Source organism: Zootermopsis nevadensis, unplaced genomic scaffold, assembly GCF_977971745.1.
Source record: "Zootermopsis nevadensis isolate Lab colony 2312 unplaced genomic scaffold, Znev_1.0 Znev_ptg000002l, whole genome shotgun sequence".
Classification (NCBI taxonomy): Eukaryota; Metazoa; Arthropoda; class Insecta; order Blattodea; family Termopsidae; genus Zootermopsis; species Zootermopsis nevadensis.
In genome coordinates, this window is record NW_028259134.1 from 5,853,240 (window position 1) to 5,870,393 (window position 17,154).

Here is a 17,154-nt window from a genome sequence, read left to right on the forward strand (position 1 = left end):
TGTAAGAAACAGTAAATATCCCATGCGAGAAGTGTGAAGGCTACAGAAAGGAAACAACAACAACAAGGCGTTTGACACACTGGATACACAGATACTAATAAAAAAATTGACAGTGGAACCACGGTTCCCTAGTTAACGGTGAATAACGTTTAACTGTAGGAAGTATATTTGTACTGAAATAAAATTTTATTTACACATTAATATATACCTTTACTTGTGGGTGTCAGTGAAATTCGATGGAGGGATCAAGGAGATTTCGAGTCTATAAGCTGTCGTATGTACTACTCGGGAGGTGAGAGTGCTGAAAGAGGTGTTGCAATAGTGATGCAGAAGTGGATCAAGAAAAGTATAATCAAAGTGCAAGCGTGTAGTGACAGATTGATGTATATCAAGTTGAATGTAGATCCAGTGGATATTCTGATAATGCAGGTGTACATGCCAACATCGGATCATGACGATGAAGAAGTGGAAATAATATATGAGAGGACAGAAGGAAGAGGGAAAGTGCAAACCATAATAATAGGAGACTGGAACAGTGTCGTGGGGAAAGGAGCAGAAAACAACATTGTCGGCCCTCATGGACTGGGAATAAGGAATAGGAGAGGAGACATGATGGTTGACTTCTGCCGAAGAAATGGACTGGTAATCACCAACACCTGGTTCAAGAAACATCACAGGAGATTGTATACGTGGAAAAGCCCAGGAAACAGGAGCAGATAGACTATATCTTAGTGAATCAACGATTTAGGAATAGCGTAAAGGATGTGACAACAGTGCCATCAGCGGACATCGACTTGGATCATAATATGTTAGTTGCAAACGTCAGCACCAGAATGAAGAAAATCAGGAGGAGGGGGGCGAGGAAGAAGAGATGGGACCTGGAGAACCTGAAGAGCGCGCGAGAAGAAGTAAGAGCAGAATTGGAAGGAAAATTAAGTGAAAGTGAAAGCAAAAGTGTTGAAGAGGAATGGACGAATGTCAAGAAGTGCCTAACAGTGGCACTAAAAGAAAAGGTTGGTAGGATGAAAAGGATACCAAGGAAGGCATGGATTACACAGGCTATGCTCGATAAGATGGATGAGAGGAGGAGATGAAAGAATATCAACAGTGAAGAGGGAAGACAGAAATACCGAAGACTGAACAACGAACTGAGAAGAGAAACAGACAAGGCGAGAGAAGATTACATCAACGAAGTATGTGATGAGATAATGACTCTCCAGAGAATTGGTAGATACGATATGATGTATGCAAAGGCGAAAGAACTAGGATGGAAAGAGAACAACGGAATTCAAACACAGGAAATAGAAGACCCATCAGGAAAGATAGTCAGTGATCAGAATGAAGTTAAAGCTGTGTGGGAAAATTATATTGAAGAGCTCTATGACAAGGCCAATCGACCGGAGATGGAATTGGAACCAGAAGAAGAAGTAGAGGAGGACGACATAGGTCCAGAGATACTGAAGAGCGAGGTAGAGAGGGCCATAAAGGATATGAGAAGAAGAAAAGCTACGGGAGATGATGAAATCCCATCGGACTTATTGAAAGAACTTGGAGAGAAAGGAGTGAAGGTTCTTAGTAGACTCACTAACAAGATATACACCTCCGGTGAGTGGCCCAAGGACTTTCTGGAAGTAACAATGATCACATTACAGAAGAAAAAGAATTCCAAGAAGTGCAGCGATTACAGGACCATCAGCCTAATCTCGCATGCGGCGAAGATAATGACTAGAATACTGACTATAAGACTAGAAAAGAAGATAGAGGAAGTGATGGGAGATGACCAATTTGGATTCAGGAGAGGAAGGGGAACCAGAGATGCCATCGGAGTTATGAGAATAATTTCAGAGAGAGTTCTCAATGTCAAGGAAGAAGTATGTGCCAGCTTCATCGACTGGAAGAAGGCTTTCGATCAAGTAAAATGGAAGAAATTAATGAGGATCCTACAGAGAATTGGAATTGATTGGAGAGATAGAAGACTAATTGAAAACCTGTACATGCAGCAAAAAGTCAAAGTGAGACTGGACTCAGGAGACACCAACAGCGTTGAGATAGGTAGAGGTGTAAGACAGGGATGCTGCTTATCACCAATTCTTTTTAACCTGTACTCAACACACTCACTCTAGAACCGTTGTTTGTTACCAAATAAATGGTCAAAACTCCTAAACCATAAGAGTTAGCTGAAATCTGTTTGCAGATTTGAAAAGCTCGTGTTTATTTACGTGGCAAGCTGTTGAAGTTAAGGAGCGAGGGTATAGTTATTACATGTTTTGGGTAATTATTTAAACAATGTGTAAAATATGCATTATAGAATAAAGTAAACATCATGCAGAAAAAGCCCTTTATTTAATCTTTAATTTACATATTAGGTTTATATTCTCTATCTTACATACCTCTTGAGTTATTGGCGTTTGAAAAGTTACACACCAGCGTGATTTTATAAACGTTTTTCATCGTTAAAAACTGAGTAACACACATTTCTGTTCAAGACCCAAGCTTTGTAACCCTGGAAGGCATGCAAAACTGTGATGTGAGTGGAGGCATCTGCTTGCGAAGCCTACGTGTTGATTTCCTTTGTTATTTGTTTTTAATGCTCTTGATAAGTCTAGCAGTACACAACTGCATTTTGTTGTATTGTTCAGGTTTTCAATTATGTTTTCAATAGTTGTAGCAATTGCATCATTTGTGGATTTATTTTTCCTAAATCCAAACTGCAATTTATTAAGTATCTAACAGGATTGGCAGAACCGCCATCAATAGGAATTTAAAATTGTTCAAACATTTCAATTCATAAAATTTGTAGTTTTATTGTTATACATGAGACGTGATATGTTTTCTGAAATAATGTTATAATTCTTTGCTCATTACAGGAATTGCACAGTGTTTCAAAAAAGCTGTAAAAAGGATTAGGAATGATGGGTTGGTAGGGATTTGGAAGGAAGTGGTCATGGCCTTGTTTTAGGTACTGTCCCAGCATTTATCTGGAGGGATGTGGGGAAACCATGAAAAACCCAAGTCAGATAGCTGATATCATGATTGATATACAAACAAGGTACCCTTAAATAAAAGCAAAGTATTGTGGTACTGATGTCATGTGTTTCTTTTTAAAACACAACACAAAATGGTTCCATAAATGTGGTGTTTCTTCCACTGCAAACAATAAATTGAGACTGTGATGATGGAGGTAGTAAGGACCTCTGAAACTTCGGTAAACTTCTACCAGACTACACAGTACAATAACCCAGAAGACAGCCATCTTCAATTCAAAACTCCAGTACTGCCATTGACAGTTTTTTTGTAGACAGTTCCAGGAAAGATCATATTTCTATTGAATCAGTGATAAATGGGCTATCTGATCATGATGCACAAATTCTAGTTATAAAAATCTTATAATTACAGGAAACAAATCAGGCTATAAATGAAGACACTATTAAAGAATTCATAACACATCTAATGAAAACTGAGACTCGATTAAAAAATGAAAAATAGTGTGGAAGGAAAGGAAATATTCGACAGAAGAAGTAACCCCATTAATAAAGATAAATGATAATGCAATAAAAATCCTAAACTCATTTAAATACTTTTTGACAATTATGGAAAGAAAGAACAGTGAATGGGACTAAAGGAGGGCAATCATAAAAGAGGCCAAGGTTCATCATGGACTGTAGTGTCCATAGAAGAACAACAATGACACTACAACCATAACAACAGAAGATGCAAGAAAACTGAAACAATGTCCTTGCAAATGAACAATATGGATTTTTTAAGTTTCTCTACTGTCAAAGCCCTTTTCAGTTTTACTGAGAAATCTGAAGTGCTCTTAATAATAAAATGTATGATATTGGAGAATTACTGTAGTTCAGTTATATGCTCAATTTAAGTGCAAGACTCACAGGCTGAAAATGTCCAAATTCATATTTTATCATTAGTTTTATAAAGCATCTCCATTTCAAAACTTAATGAAAAATCTGAAAAGGATCCAGGATATGAAAGATGAAAGTCAGACATGATCAGATGGATCTAAATCCAAAAAGGACAGATGAACACACAAAGGAAATGGAAAACAGACATGGCATCTCCCTACAGAATCCTTGCTTTAAATATATATAATTTCAATTTGAAATATAATGTATTTACTCCTGTTTTATACACAAACATTTGTTTGATACAAACATACTCCAACTACACAATTCCTTAATAATAATGTTAGTTAAAATACTTTTTACTCTTAAATAAATGATGAAATGCTGAAGAGTGAAAACATAAGCAGAAAGAGGGATCCAGAAGAGAACAAAATTAAAAACAGTATTTGTGTTTGCTTAATTTAATTGAACAAGTTAAATTTTAAATAAGTTTCATGATTATGACTCTGCTCCCATTTTGAGAAGATAGGGAATATTTTCATTTGTCCTTTTTTTGTTTTATAATCATTTGATACCAATTTTATACTTCAATTATGAATGACATGCACAACCTTGAGGAAATACATTATTAAAATAATGTACAGAACATAACTTGAAATTCCAATAAAGTGAATATCCATGCAAATAAGAGGAAGCAAGTACTGTTTGACAATTACTTAATTTAAACACATTCATATCTAGTTCCTAGTTTAAAGACATAATGTGCATATTGCTGTGATGTAAATATTAATGTGTGAGGAGACTGAATATACCTTAGACCTCTCATCAAGCATAAATCATTTTTATCTACAATGATTCAAAGCTGTAGCATAGTAATTGAAGGGGATTCTTGCAGAGGTAATTCGGAGCAGAAAGTATAGTTTCTTTCACATTTGTCACCATTTCCAAGTTATGACTTATTACATTGATGTTGTTCTTATTGAAGTAATTGTTAACTTTTACAATAGAAACCATTCATTTTAACATGTCAAATGATTTCCTTATCTGCAGAAAAGAGAAAAGCAAAGTCTGCCCTTTCCAGCATTTTAAATCGTCACTTCAGAGTGTACCTTCATGAGTACCTCTCTATGTGTAATGGCACTTCTTACTAGCACTGCTGTCCATGTCTGATAACCTTGCTTCAACTGTCTGCACTACCACGAACTCTCGGTGTTAAGCCCCATAAAAAAATCACAATGATACTAAGTGACATCAATGTAAAAATGTCACATGGAAATGGTGATGTATCTGGGGAAAAAAACATCCACGTTTTCTGCTTCAAATGATCTCCATAGCAACCTCAAGTACTGTATGAAACCTTTGAATGACCCTGTATATTATGCTGCATGATGTTGCCACTATGGTACACTCTATTAGCTGCACAAGATGCCAGGCATCATTCATACTTTTACACGTCAATTTTAAGTGTCCAGCTTCCAAACTTTATTACATTTCAAACAGATACAAAATATACAGATTCATTAAAAACCTGTTTCTCAGAAACCAGTATGGAAGTCAATTATCCTACATGGCCACAGAACATCCTGACAAAAATAATAATATCCTTGCCCAACACATGTTTACTGAAAGAAACATACCATAGTTTTTACCTCACATTGCTACCCATGTGTATGTCAAGATGATGTCAATTTATGATAAATCTGGGGCCACACGACCGTACAAAGTACGTCCGTTGCAACGGACGTACTTTTGTACGGATGCAGGTGAGGTCACCGCACGAGCGCCAATTACTGTGGCAGCTTGAAAGGATTTAAAAAAAATAATAGTATTGTCTGTACTTACAAATCATAATTCTATGACGGACGTCACGATGTGCGTTACAACGGACATACTTTTGTACAGTCGTGTGGCCCCACACTAAAATGTAAATGATGATAATTTTGTACAACACCAATCCCATATGAGTAAAGTACTTAGCTCAGTCCAAGACAAACAAAAGCATTTTAAAGCAACATACATACACACACAGGCATAGTGAGGGTGAAATTCGGACTCCATGCAGTCACTTTCCAGTCTCCTTGAAAATATCACATTGTCATTATACAAGGAACTGAGAAAGTATATTTTTCACGAATGATAAATATTATTAATCAATTATTATCGATTTAACCACTACCATTTGGTCAAAGACCTGTTCATGACAAGCTTAGATGGGGCTAATAAATAAATAGAAAAAACAGGGAAATGTTTTCAATGTAGTCATTCTCAAATATTTTATAATATTATATAGTAATACCATTTCAGTATTAAGATTGCCTGAATAGTAAACTATTTAAGTCTATTGCATGAACAAATATTACAAATTGTAGAACATAAAATGAAACCTCGGCTATGCCTATGCATCTAAAATTATAAACACACCGGTGACACAAAAAATGTATTGTACTATCTCCAGACACCATTCCCCATAGCAGACTAGTAATACAGAATGTAATCAAATATCATTTAAGTTATTCCAAGTATTATACTTCAAGACACCTTTATATTGATTGCAGGCTTTAAAGTAAACCTCTGATTATCAATTATGAAAGATTTTTATTAAACTAATTGCATATGGTATAGTTCAGAAAGATAAGAGCACATACGTGGGTCTATAAAAGTACTGACAGAATACATCACCAAACAGTTTGAACATTTTAATGATACTTGTCTGCAAAGACAGTTTAGAATTATCAAATATTAAGGGTAAACAGTATTTATGGAGGTAGCATTCCAGATTAATCCTCGAGGGTTAGGATATGGCTTTGAACCACCCGTCTTCCAAGAACGTCAAGTCAATTCTAAAGTGTTCTGACCATCGTATATTGCAATTACTTTTACTGGATTTCTGAACTTCACTCATCATGTGGTATTCTGAAATTTACAACAGAAAATTTTGTTGCATACTGCTTATGCAGCTTTAGTTGATTGACTACTGCTGTGACTGAAGCTTGCTCTTTCAAACAGACCAAACTGACTAGGTATTCCCCATCTTTTCGCACAACGGCAGAAACGGATCCAGTTGTCCCAAATGCTCTTTTCAGAATACCGGACGATGGACAAGTCCAAATATGCAGTAATAGTAACAGTACATAAGATTAGTGTTTGACACATCCTTCTGTAGTGAACATTAATTACCTTTACCAAACTCGAATTACTGTCCGAGGAGACCTATACTGAACCTAAAATTTATGCTTAGATGTGGGTGTAATTGGGTAAACAAGTCAGGTTTTTTAAAACAAAGTTTTGAATGCAAATGTATAACAAGAACCCAGGCATTACAGGTCAGTCTGCTATTGTCCTACCATTAGTTTCTAAACAGTGACATCTTCTTTTAATTAACACAGTGTTTATTGTTTGTACATGACTTCTTCAAGGTATAATTTAAAAGCTGTAATAAAATATCAAATTAAACCAAGATTTCAGACTGCTTCAACTCTGTTCTGACAAACTGTCATCGACACTCTTAATACATGGAAATTTTAATTTTTGATTTCATGCATGCATGTTGAATGGCCATTCCTAGTATATAAAAAATTGGTTCGTTCTTACAAAGGGGTCAGCATATTCATATGAGCTCATTGCCCATTTAATTGAAAATGTGTGAGGGACATTGAGCCCATTTCTTTTTCCAGACTTTTAAATTTTAAATGATTATTCTTTGTGTTGCTGTGTTTGCCACATTTTAAAAAATGGCACTTTCCCCAATCCTTCACAGACAAATTTATTAGTGTATATAAAATCTGGTATTTTCATCTATCAGTTTTTCTGTGGGCCATTGTTTTGTGGGACTTCATACATTTATTAAGAGTTATAAAGATTTAGCCTTGCATGTCAACATTACTTTACTTTGATACTTTGACGACCCATTCTTCAAGAGCCTGAGCATCTGCGGGTCCCAACTTTTCATTGGCTTTGATCTATAGACATTCGGTAGGATTCCTTGGATAAGTGATCAGCCCGTCGTAAGGCCTCTACCTATACATAGGACAGCACAACACAGAAAAATGCGGACAAACATCCGTGCCTTGAGTGGGATTCGAACCCACGGTCCCAGTGACCAATCGGCACAAGGCCCACGCCTCAGACCGCGCAGCGACTGTGACGGCTATGTCAACATTAAACAAAGGAATATCTTAGAATCAGATATTAACTTGGGACTATAGTTTTAATCCACAGATTAGAAGTATCACATATTATGTCTTTAGTATTGCACTTAATATGCCATATCTGCATTTCGTAGTAAATAAAGTACCACAGTGTTGATTAGACCAATTTGTTAGGATGATAATCGTAGCTCTTCTTATTAAATGTGTATTCTTTCCAGAAAAAAATAGATATTACAATAACTGAGAATGTCAGAATTAAAAATAATTTAATTTAAATTGCTTTCTAGGGTTGAAAATACGCATAACCATAATAACTAATGCCAGAAGTGAACACACAATGACTCATAAATACAGTATTTCACTATGTCGGCCCTTCATAAGTCCATATTATTGTTTTAAGACATCTTGAACCCACGGTTATAATTTTCAGTTATAATTTGTATTTGTTAAGCTAATGACCAGAATTAATGAAGTTTTGACAAATGTAACTTTTTTATTTATAGGTCTGAATGCAGCACTTATTGCTTACTAAATTGATGATGGCCATTTCTGCAATATGCAGGCAGTGCAAGTATTTCTCATAAAAATCCTTCAAGATAGATAATCAGTACTGCCACTTACTGATTACAAATACAGTTACCATATCTGAAACCACAGAATGAGATTCCACAAGCTTGTCCAAATGCAAGACACAAAATTTCCTATGAAAAACACTTTGTGATGTTTATATAAACATTCAAATTCACGATACATTTTTTCAATCTTATTCTAAAGCCCTTATAGGCCAATAAACACACTTTATTTTATAGCATACAAATGTTTCCCAATTTTTTTAAGCTTTATTTTATACAGTGAATCTGCCCAGCCACTGGAAGAAATAATTGCATCCTTACAAAGTGAATAAAAAAAAAAAGAGTATTGAAAATGTAATCATACAAGAGTTTTACGACATAGTAACATTAATCAAATTTAGAATAATTTTAGTCACAATACGTCACAGATGAAATATTTCATGAACAGTGAAATCAACAGCAAGAAAGGTAGCAGCCAATATGTGTTTGTAGAACACAGTAACCCTTGTGATCACGTCACTCCCCTATGTGCAACAGCCATGAAATGTGTTAACATAACGTTTATCGTAATTAAAGAGAAAGAACTTCTTGAGAAAAGAACAGTTTACTTAAACATGAACTGCTATAGAACACGGCAGCTTTACATTGATTCTTCAGCGTTTTCAGGTTATTCACATGGATATTAATTTCCTTTAGAGTCTGGAGCAAAACCCACCAAAGAAATCTCTTTCAAACTCATGAATTTAGAGATTGTTCTACACACAGAACAGGAACTTGGCTTTGGTAATCTGAAGTCATCAGTTGACTTGAAATGTTATATGCTTGTAATTAGGTTAGTATGCCCTTGTATAGCACCTGTGTTATTTTCATGTTTAAATACACTGGCTTATCCTGATAAGAAATACTCGCTGTTTAATTAAATGCATTCCAGTGCCACACATTTCTTTCTTAAAGACGCTCTTCATATTGGTTTGAGTTTAGTTCTATATTTAACCTGTACAAAATGAAATTACTAGAATCTTTTGCTGGTGGAACATGTCAACAGTGTTTTAGAGTTCTTTTAAACAGCCTCATTTTAACTTTTATATTTTCGAATTAGATTACAAATGGAATAAATATTTTCTAGCTCAGTTACCTTGAGATATGACACATACAGGTTGTGGTATATTTATAAGGTCTATGACCATTTTTACAAAACAAAAGGCATAGGAAATAATGTATGGAGATTTCTGTTAATGATAGTAAAAAAAAAAATGAATATGATTTTATGGATTACAAGACGGAATTAGGTAACTGCAGTATTGAACATGAAGCGGTTCAGAGTATGGAACAGTATTTCTTTAATCATCCTAAATTACTAAGCCAGCAATTTTAATGCACACGACTTTAATTGGAGGGTTTTAGCAAGACAGCCAAGTCTAAGGAGGCTCACTTCAGGTTTCGTTTGCATGTCCACCCCCGGTGAAAATTAAAAAGTGTGTATTTACTTATTCAGGAAGCCTCATTTTAACAAAAACATGCATTAGTAAATGGAATGAAGCACAATGTGTGTCTTATCCTAAAAAACCTTTTTATACAAATTTATATCAATATTAATTAGCGGGGGAAATGAAGTCGGAGGATAATGAAGTTCTTTAGGCAATTGTTGGCTGCCACACAAAATGCACAACACTACTGATGGGAATGTTTTGTGTATTTTAACTTATATTTCATCCAGATTATTGTGTGGTGCATGAAATTAATTTATAATCACATATTCCACTTAGCTTACAGCTGCATTCCTCTCCCATACCAACTGCACAACCTTTTGGGGTTTAAACAAACATAACAATAAATATAATTAATAATACATCTGCAGAAAATATTCATGAGATCTGTAATGGCTCAACTATTCCTGAAAATGCATAAAGTCTCACGTTATCTTCAAATGAAAAATAAAGAAAAGAAATTTGTGGTTTTTCTTTCACAGCATGAGGAAATATAATACACCAATGGCTGAAGCTATGAGTCATGAATTACAGCAAAGAAAATAGATAATTTTTTTTTTTTACATGAACTACATAAACAAATCCAAAATTCCGTCTTAACTAACATCATAAGCATTTGATAAGTTACAGAAGTGCACATGATGATAAACAACATTGTCATTGTTGTAAATGATGTTATGACAACCCACAACACCAATCCAAAGTAATGTGAAATCAAAATAAACCTCGGTTTAACTAAACATCCAATCTCTCACACTTACTGAGTATTATTAATTTCATTAATTTGTACTCTTCTCTTTCACTGTAAAAGTCAATGATGTACATTAAACATCGCACTGTCTTTAATGAAATAAATTGTGGAAATTCCAATTATATATATATATATGTATTACTAATTCAGATCTTTCTACATAATGGTCTTTACGGAAATCTGCGTATGTTTTAACATACGAATCTAGTACAAAATATGAAGTGCTTTAAACTTCTAGATCATTTCATAATTTCCACGCTAAGATATTCATAATAAGCACTTTTGAGATTAAAAAAAAATATATCTCTTATAACATGTAAATAGAAAATGAAAATGGTGGTGCATCTCCAGCAATTCATTTGCATGAGATTGCAAATGAATGTAACAACCTTAAAATACTGCATTTAGACACACGAGCACGCAAACAAATCTAGGCCTGCATGCACACATTCACATGACACACATTCATGCATACTGGAACACGCACGCATACATAGGAGATGTGAGTGAAATATTCACAATGACTAATGAAGTTCATTTCCAGGGACTCCCTCACAGCCTACCAAATGAAATGCTGTTGCTCTGTATCAGGTGAAGCCATTACTCGGAAACTTCTACGATGTTTCCGAGTAAAGCGGTTTTTCTGGACCAGACGAGACTGCAGATTGTTGCTGGGGAACAAATTCAGCTGCATCTGGGTTCAATGTGCTCTGTATAACATAAAACAAACACATCACCAATGCCACACAAGTATCTTCAAAAACATCAATGGTCAATTAACTGAATGGGATAAGCAATTGTATGTTATCAGACATCTGAGTGAAGGTTCTTAGTACCTGCCGTCTCTCACCGCTATTAATATCTGTTGAAAAAATATAAACTTTTTAATAATTGTTTCTAGCCCAGTAGGATTTGAGGTTCTCACGGCAGACAGAATGAAGATGGCTGTCTTCTAGGTTATGCTGCCACGTAGTCTGGCAGAAGTTCACTGACATTTTACAGATGCTTACTGCCTCCATAATCAGGGTAATCTCATCGCCCCAATGATTAGAGCAGTAAGCACCCCTGAAATGTCAGTAAACATCTACCAAACAACATCCCAGAACACTGCCATTTTTATAAAACACTAGCGACTTAAACAGTACAGATAAAGCATGGAAGGACGATTGTACATGGTGAATTGGCAAGTATTATGTATATGTAGTCATGGCATCGCTTGTCTGCAAACCACAAAACCCTCAGTCAGAAGAGCAAGCCCCACTCTAAAAGTGAAATGCAAAACCTCCTAAATACAACGCAGAAGTGCTGGGAATATTACCACAGGAGTTAGGCCATTATGTTTACTCACCTGTTTTGCTAAATCATCTTGGACAGACAGGTTCTCCATGGTTTCACACAGATCAGCAGCACTGGCAAGAAGAGAACAAAACACAAACATAAATTGATGGCTATCAATCTCAGTACAACGTTCACATGGTAAAGAGATTTAAAAAATGCAGTGTCACAAACAGGGGGTCCGCAGTGGCCGCGCGGTCTGAGGCGTGGGCCTTGTGCCGCTGGGACCGTGGGTTCGAATCCCACTCAAGCCATGGATGTTTGTCCGCGTTTTTCTGCGTTGTTCTGTCCTGTGTACAAGTAGAGAGGCCTTGCGACGGGCCAATCCATCGTCCTACCGAATGTCTATAGATCGAGCCAACGAAAAGTTGGGACCCGCAGTGCTCAGGCACTTGAAGAACGGGTCATTCCCAGTATCCCAGTCACAAACAGGCACAGTTCATTCATGGAGTCCAACTTAGTAGTTGATAGCCATTATCTTTAAAATGACAATACCAAGATGAAAATGTACAGCTCTTCAGTGGCCACAATTTTTGTCTGATGAATTTTTCCATCTACTCTACATTTATTAAAATATATCATCCAATAACAAACTTTTAGATCTTCATATCAATCAGTTACCAATATAAATCAGACCAAATTTAATTAAACATGATTACTAAGGTGGAGGTCCATTCCTTCTAGACCTCAGCATTAGATGGAGGCAAGTGTTCGGCTTCACAAACTAACGCAAACCTATTTGCTCCCACTCAATTGCAAATGGAGCCCTGCACACAGAGAAACTGAAAATACATGATTTTGGCAACTTTTAATCTCATAATTATATTTTTGCACATAATCTGTTCACTGTTCTCTTTGTGGGCCTGTTGTTTTGTATGGGTGCGACACATGGTCTCTCACTCTGAGGGAGGAACACAGATTGCAGGTGTTTGAGAACAGGGTGTTGAGGAGGATATTTGGGCCTAGGAGAGAAGACGATGGAGTCTGGAGAAAACTACATAATGAGAAACTTAAAAATTTGTACTCCTCCCCCAATATTGTCAGGGTGACCAAGTCGAGAAGAATGAGATGGACGGGGCATGTAGCGCGCATGGATGGGACAAGAGGTGTGCACCAGGTATTGGTTGGGAAGCCTGAGGGGAGACCTAGACTTAGATGGGAGGATAATGTCAGGCAGGATCTATGGGAGATAGGAGTCGAAGGAGACTGGATTTTGTTGGCCCAGGACAAGGTCCGATGGAGGGCTTTGGTTAGTTCGGTGATGAACATTCGGGTTCGGTAAGCCATCTAGTTAGTTAGTTATTTCTGCTTGTGACACTGAGGAAGGGGAAGAAGATGAGAGGAAAGGTATCATGAGCCTGAAACTTCATGTAAAGTTATTTATCATGCTTAAATGACATAACAAATGTGTGGTTTGAAGATGATACCTAAATGTTTAAACATGTAGCTGTAACATATGTAATAGGCAGTGTTCTCCAGACAGAAACCAACGTTAATTACTGAATGCACTATTACACTAGTGTTTAAATTCATTACTGTGGACACACCACACTAAATTTCATATAAAGACTTCTGGCCGTGTAATTCTTGGTCAGCTGCTAACACCAATGTGACAGCTACGTGTTCCATAATATATGAGTTCTGTGTCGAGAGCAGGGTTCTCACAGTGCGGGCTGGACGTAGTCAGTGCCAGTGCTCCATGGCTGGCGAATATCTGTAACTTCTACACCGTTAGCTGCAATTGCTTGATTGTGAATATTACGTATTTCACGTTCATCTTCCAACATGGCTTCTATGCACTGCTCCATGAGTGCTTCTTCTTCCAACTGCTGCATCACCTATCCAAATATGAACAATTTTATTAGGAATCTTATTCTCAAGTTAATTGCCAATGCAGATTTAAATCAACTTGGGTCAGGAAGTTGACTAAATCACACAGAAGCAATGATCAGTGGAATTCCAATTGGGAAATGGGTAATATAAAGGTACATAAATGTGCATGCCTATATTTTTACATTACCCAACAACTTACTTGCTTGTCAAATTCTTCTTCATTTTCCATCCACATATACTCTGAAAAATCACCATCTAATGTTGGTGAGTCCACATCATCACCATTGCCAACATCTGAACTGTCAGACAGATACGAAATAACGGAAGAGTCGTGACCATAGTAGCCATTTCCAGAGCCATCTGGTATCTTCATGATCATTACAGTTGGTAATTAGCTGCAGAAATAAAGTAATGATGAGTTTGGTAAGTTAACAGCAAGACTGTGTAGTGGCAAGGAAGATGGTATGATTGTTAGGTTAGGTTAGGTTAGGTTTGGTTAGGTTAGGTTAGGTTTAGTTTGGTTAGGTTAGCTGGGAAGAAAGTCAGTTATGGCTCTTTACAGAAATGAGTAAAGAAAACTATGAAAAACCTACAATGGGATAGTTGTTATTCTAATCAAGGTTCTAAACTAGGTACTTCAGAAACATAAGCTAGATTTATTATTGCTGTTCCAATCAACGTGGTAAAATAAAGTGATAAATTATAAGTTCTGAAAATGTTCATATGCACATAAAAGCAAAAATTGGGTAACCAAGTATTAAAAACAAAATATACAAAATTGTACGTATTATAGTTGTAACATGACTAACATGAATTTCTTCAGTCCCTCCATATAAATACTGGGATATTATGAATTTTCCAATTCAGTATTATAATTGTATTCTAGTATATGGTAATGGAATAAAATGGTAATACAGAACAGTGTGAAACATTAAAATAATATTAAGTAACTGAAGACTGCTGTCTCTTTTATTAAAATAGTAAATATGAGTATAGAAACACAAAGAAATTGGTTTACTTTCCCACTGTCTTCAATACTTATGAAAGGAGCTTCAGAAAATAAATTACACAGAGTATTAAAAAAACTAAAAATGCCTTCAGAAAAGAATGATTACAGTAAATTTTATTTTATAAGACAAATTACTGAGATAGTGTGGGAATTTGGTTATTTCAAAATGGTTTTCTTACACAGAAAAGCATATAAAGGTTTTTAAAATTATACAAAATTTGGGGTATACTATGAAATCTGAATGTTCCAGAATACCATATCTAATAAAAAAATTAACAATATTCGCCCATTTGTTTCCTATTCCGTCTCATAATCAAAATATAAGCATTGACTAGGGTTATTATTACCCAATAGCTTTCATGTTGGTGTTTAATAATTGTGATGATAAAGCATTATCTTTGTGTACTACACATTATCTGTTAAACTAATCTGAGGTTCCATAACAATGCAGCAATAGTAGTTCAGATTATGAACTTTCAAAAGGTAGGATGATTAATGAATGACGAACTGGAAAGGATATGGAAGGAAGTGGTCATGTCCTAATTTAAGGTGCTAGCCTGGCATTTGCTGGAGGACTGAGGAAAATCACAGAAAAGAAAAGTCAGGGCATCTGGTCTATGAGCGAAGGTTTGAAACTGGTAACTCCCACATTCAAATGAGCACCAACGACTCGATCGTGATCTTCGTGACTATACCATTAATTGAAACCAGCATCTAATAAGTGGATTTACTTGATCACAAGTTATATTTTGACAGTTTGTATTTTATATTTATTAAATTATTTGTTGACAATGGATGCCTTTACCTTACCAACCGTGTTTCCAACCACTGTTAAAAATATGCTTGTTGTATCAATGATATATAGCATTTAAAACTACTGTTGTAACAGTAGTTCATAATGACTGGAAAATGAAGCCAACAACCAAGTCTACGTTAATATAAACACAACAAAAAGCACCACTAGTTTAAGACTTTTATACACTGATCAATTTTTTCCGAGTGTTTTGCTATTATTATAAATTAAATGGGGCGACGGAATCTAAAATAACACTAAGTAGGTTACGTGGGCCCCTTACTGAAATGACACATATGGATAATAAACTGATAAATTAAAACCATCTCGCCTGTTTATAAAAAGTATTTATATTACGTTGTTAGAACGTTAGTAACATTCGTTATTTCAAAATTAGTTAGGAAGTGAAGGGAATTTGTACAAATTAAAAATATCTCTGTAGGTCAAGCTGACAGCTTTGAGCGACCATTTTCGAAGAACAAATTTAGGCCTCAACACAAACCGGATAACGAATGACAACAATAATTTTACCTTTTAATATGAATACCTCCCGATACAAAAACAACAGATTAGTTGTCTGAATACATATGTGTTTAATTCCGCCTATCGTTTACATTCTTCCTACTCAGTTTTAGTCAGTTTAAAACAAATTACACTTACATAAACTTCGGGATACGCTTCCAAAACACAATCAGCTGTTCGACATCAAACAGTTGCTGCCATCTATCTGGAGATATTCATGTGGTTTCAGTACCATTTAACTCAAAATCACAATTTAAACATATAAAATACTCTGTATTAAATAAGTAACACGTTTCTAAAATTGCCATATAACACAATTTATCCAGTATTTCGTTACTACATACTCAATGATAACGGCTATAACTCTGTATATTTGGTTTCTTTAATGTCCGAGTTTAATGTACAAGTTTGTATTGCGACGTCGTCAGTGGTAGAGACTGCTTGTGACGTCTCATGTTGATGTGTTATCAAAACAAAGCGTCGGAGGTTCAGAACAGAGTTCAGGCATACGGATATTAGGCAGTTTGTTTTGTACTGTTGAGGTGTTCGGTTGGTGTGTGTGTGTGTTTTACAATGGCATCCACTCCAAAGTCAGTTAATGAAGATGTTCTTGGAGGTAAGGGTGTCAGATGTTTATCATCATACAAAAGAATGATCATTTACTGTTTGAAAGGAAATGTCATTTGTCACTGACTTGACCATTTTCAGTTAATACTGATCTTAGGGGTCTTTACTTGTATGATTGTCACTTCATGATATTAATTGATTGAATTTAATAGTAAAGCTTTCGCGTTGTAAATAATTTTTTTGAATGTTTCTTGGTAATGTATTTCAGAAACGATCA

General features: G+C 35.6%; 3 protein-coding genes across 4 annotated transcripts in view; 2 read left to right on the top strand and 1 right to left on the bottom strand.

The window, feature by feature from the left end:
• Nucleotides 1-276: 276 nt before the first annotated feature.
• Nucleotides 277-720, top strand: LOC147875041 (protein CFDP2-like). The gene has a single exon (XM_087356939.1). It carries the CDS (start codon nt 277-279, stop codon nt 718-720), a length of 444 nt encoding a protein of 147 aa, XP_087213065.1.
• A 3,387-nt stretch (nt 721-4,107) lies between these two features.
• Paip2 (polyA-binding protein interacting protein 2) lies at nt 4,108-16,555 on the bottom strand. Of its 2 annotated transcripts, none has more exons than XM_022062358.2 (5): nt 16,449-16,555; nt 14,186-14,381; nt 13,819-13,991; nt 12,167-12,227; nt 4,108-11,528 (listed from the first exon to the last, which is right to left on the bottom strand). In XM_022062358.2, exons 2-5 carry the CDS (start codon nt 14,363-14,365, stop codon nt 11,433-11,435), a joined length of 510 nt encoding a protein of 169 aa, XP_021918050.1. In that variant the 5' UTR covers nt 14,366-14,381; nt 16,449-16,555; the 3' UTR covers nt 4,108-11,432. The 2 variants fall into 2 exon arrangements, with proteins under 2 accessions (XP_021918050.1, XP_021918051.1); XM_022062359.2 differs by having other exon boundaries at nt 16,320-16,460.
• Nucleotides 16,556-16,751: 196 nt separating this feature from the next.
• The window catches only part of BNIP3 (BCL2 interacting protein 3), a 94,025-nt gene continuing 93,622 nt past the window's right edge, over nt 16,752-17,154 (top strand). The window contains exon 1 of the mRNA XM_022062357.2: nt 16,752-16,926. Within this exon, the coding sequence (XP_021918049.1) occupies nt 16,884-16,926 (43 nt within the window). The 5' untranslated portion in view covers nt 16,752-16,883. The remainder of the gene's footprint in view (nt 16,927-17,154) is intronic.

Excerpts from the sequence above, each read along its gene's own strand:
- LOC147875041 (XM_087356939.1), top strand. The coding sequence starts at position 277 with ATGTACTACTCGGGAGGTGAGAGTGCTGAAAGAGGTGTTGCAATAGTG.
- Paip2 (XM_022062358.2), bottom strand. The coding sequence starts at position 14,365 with ATGATCATGAAGATACCAGATGGCTCTGGAAATGGCTACTATGGTCAC. Across the intron at positions 13,992-14,185 it reads AAGAAGAATTTGACAAGCAA|GTGATGCAGCAGTTGGAAGA; the intron begins GTAAGTTGTTGG and ends ATATTTGGATAG. Across the intron at positions 11,529-12,166 it reads AAGATGATTTAGCAAAACAG|AGCACATTGAACCCAGATGC; the intron begins GTGAGTAAACAT and ends TATGTTATACAG.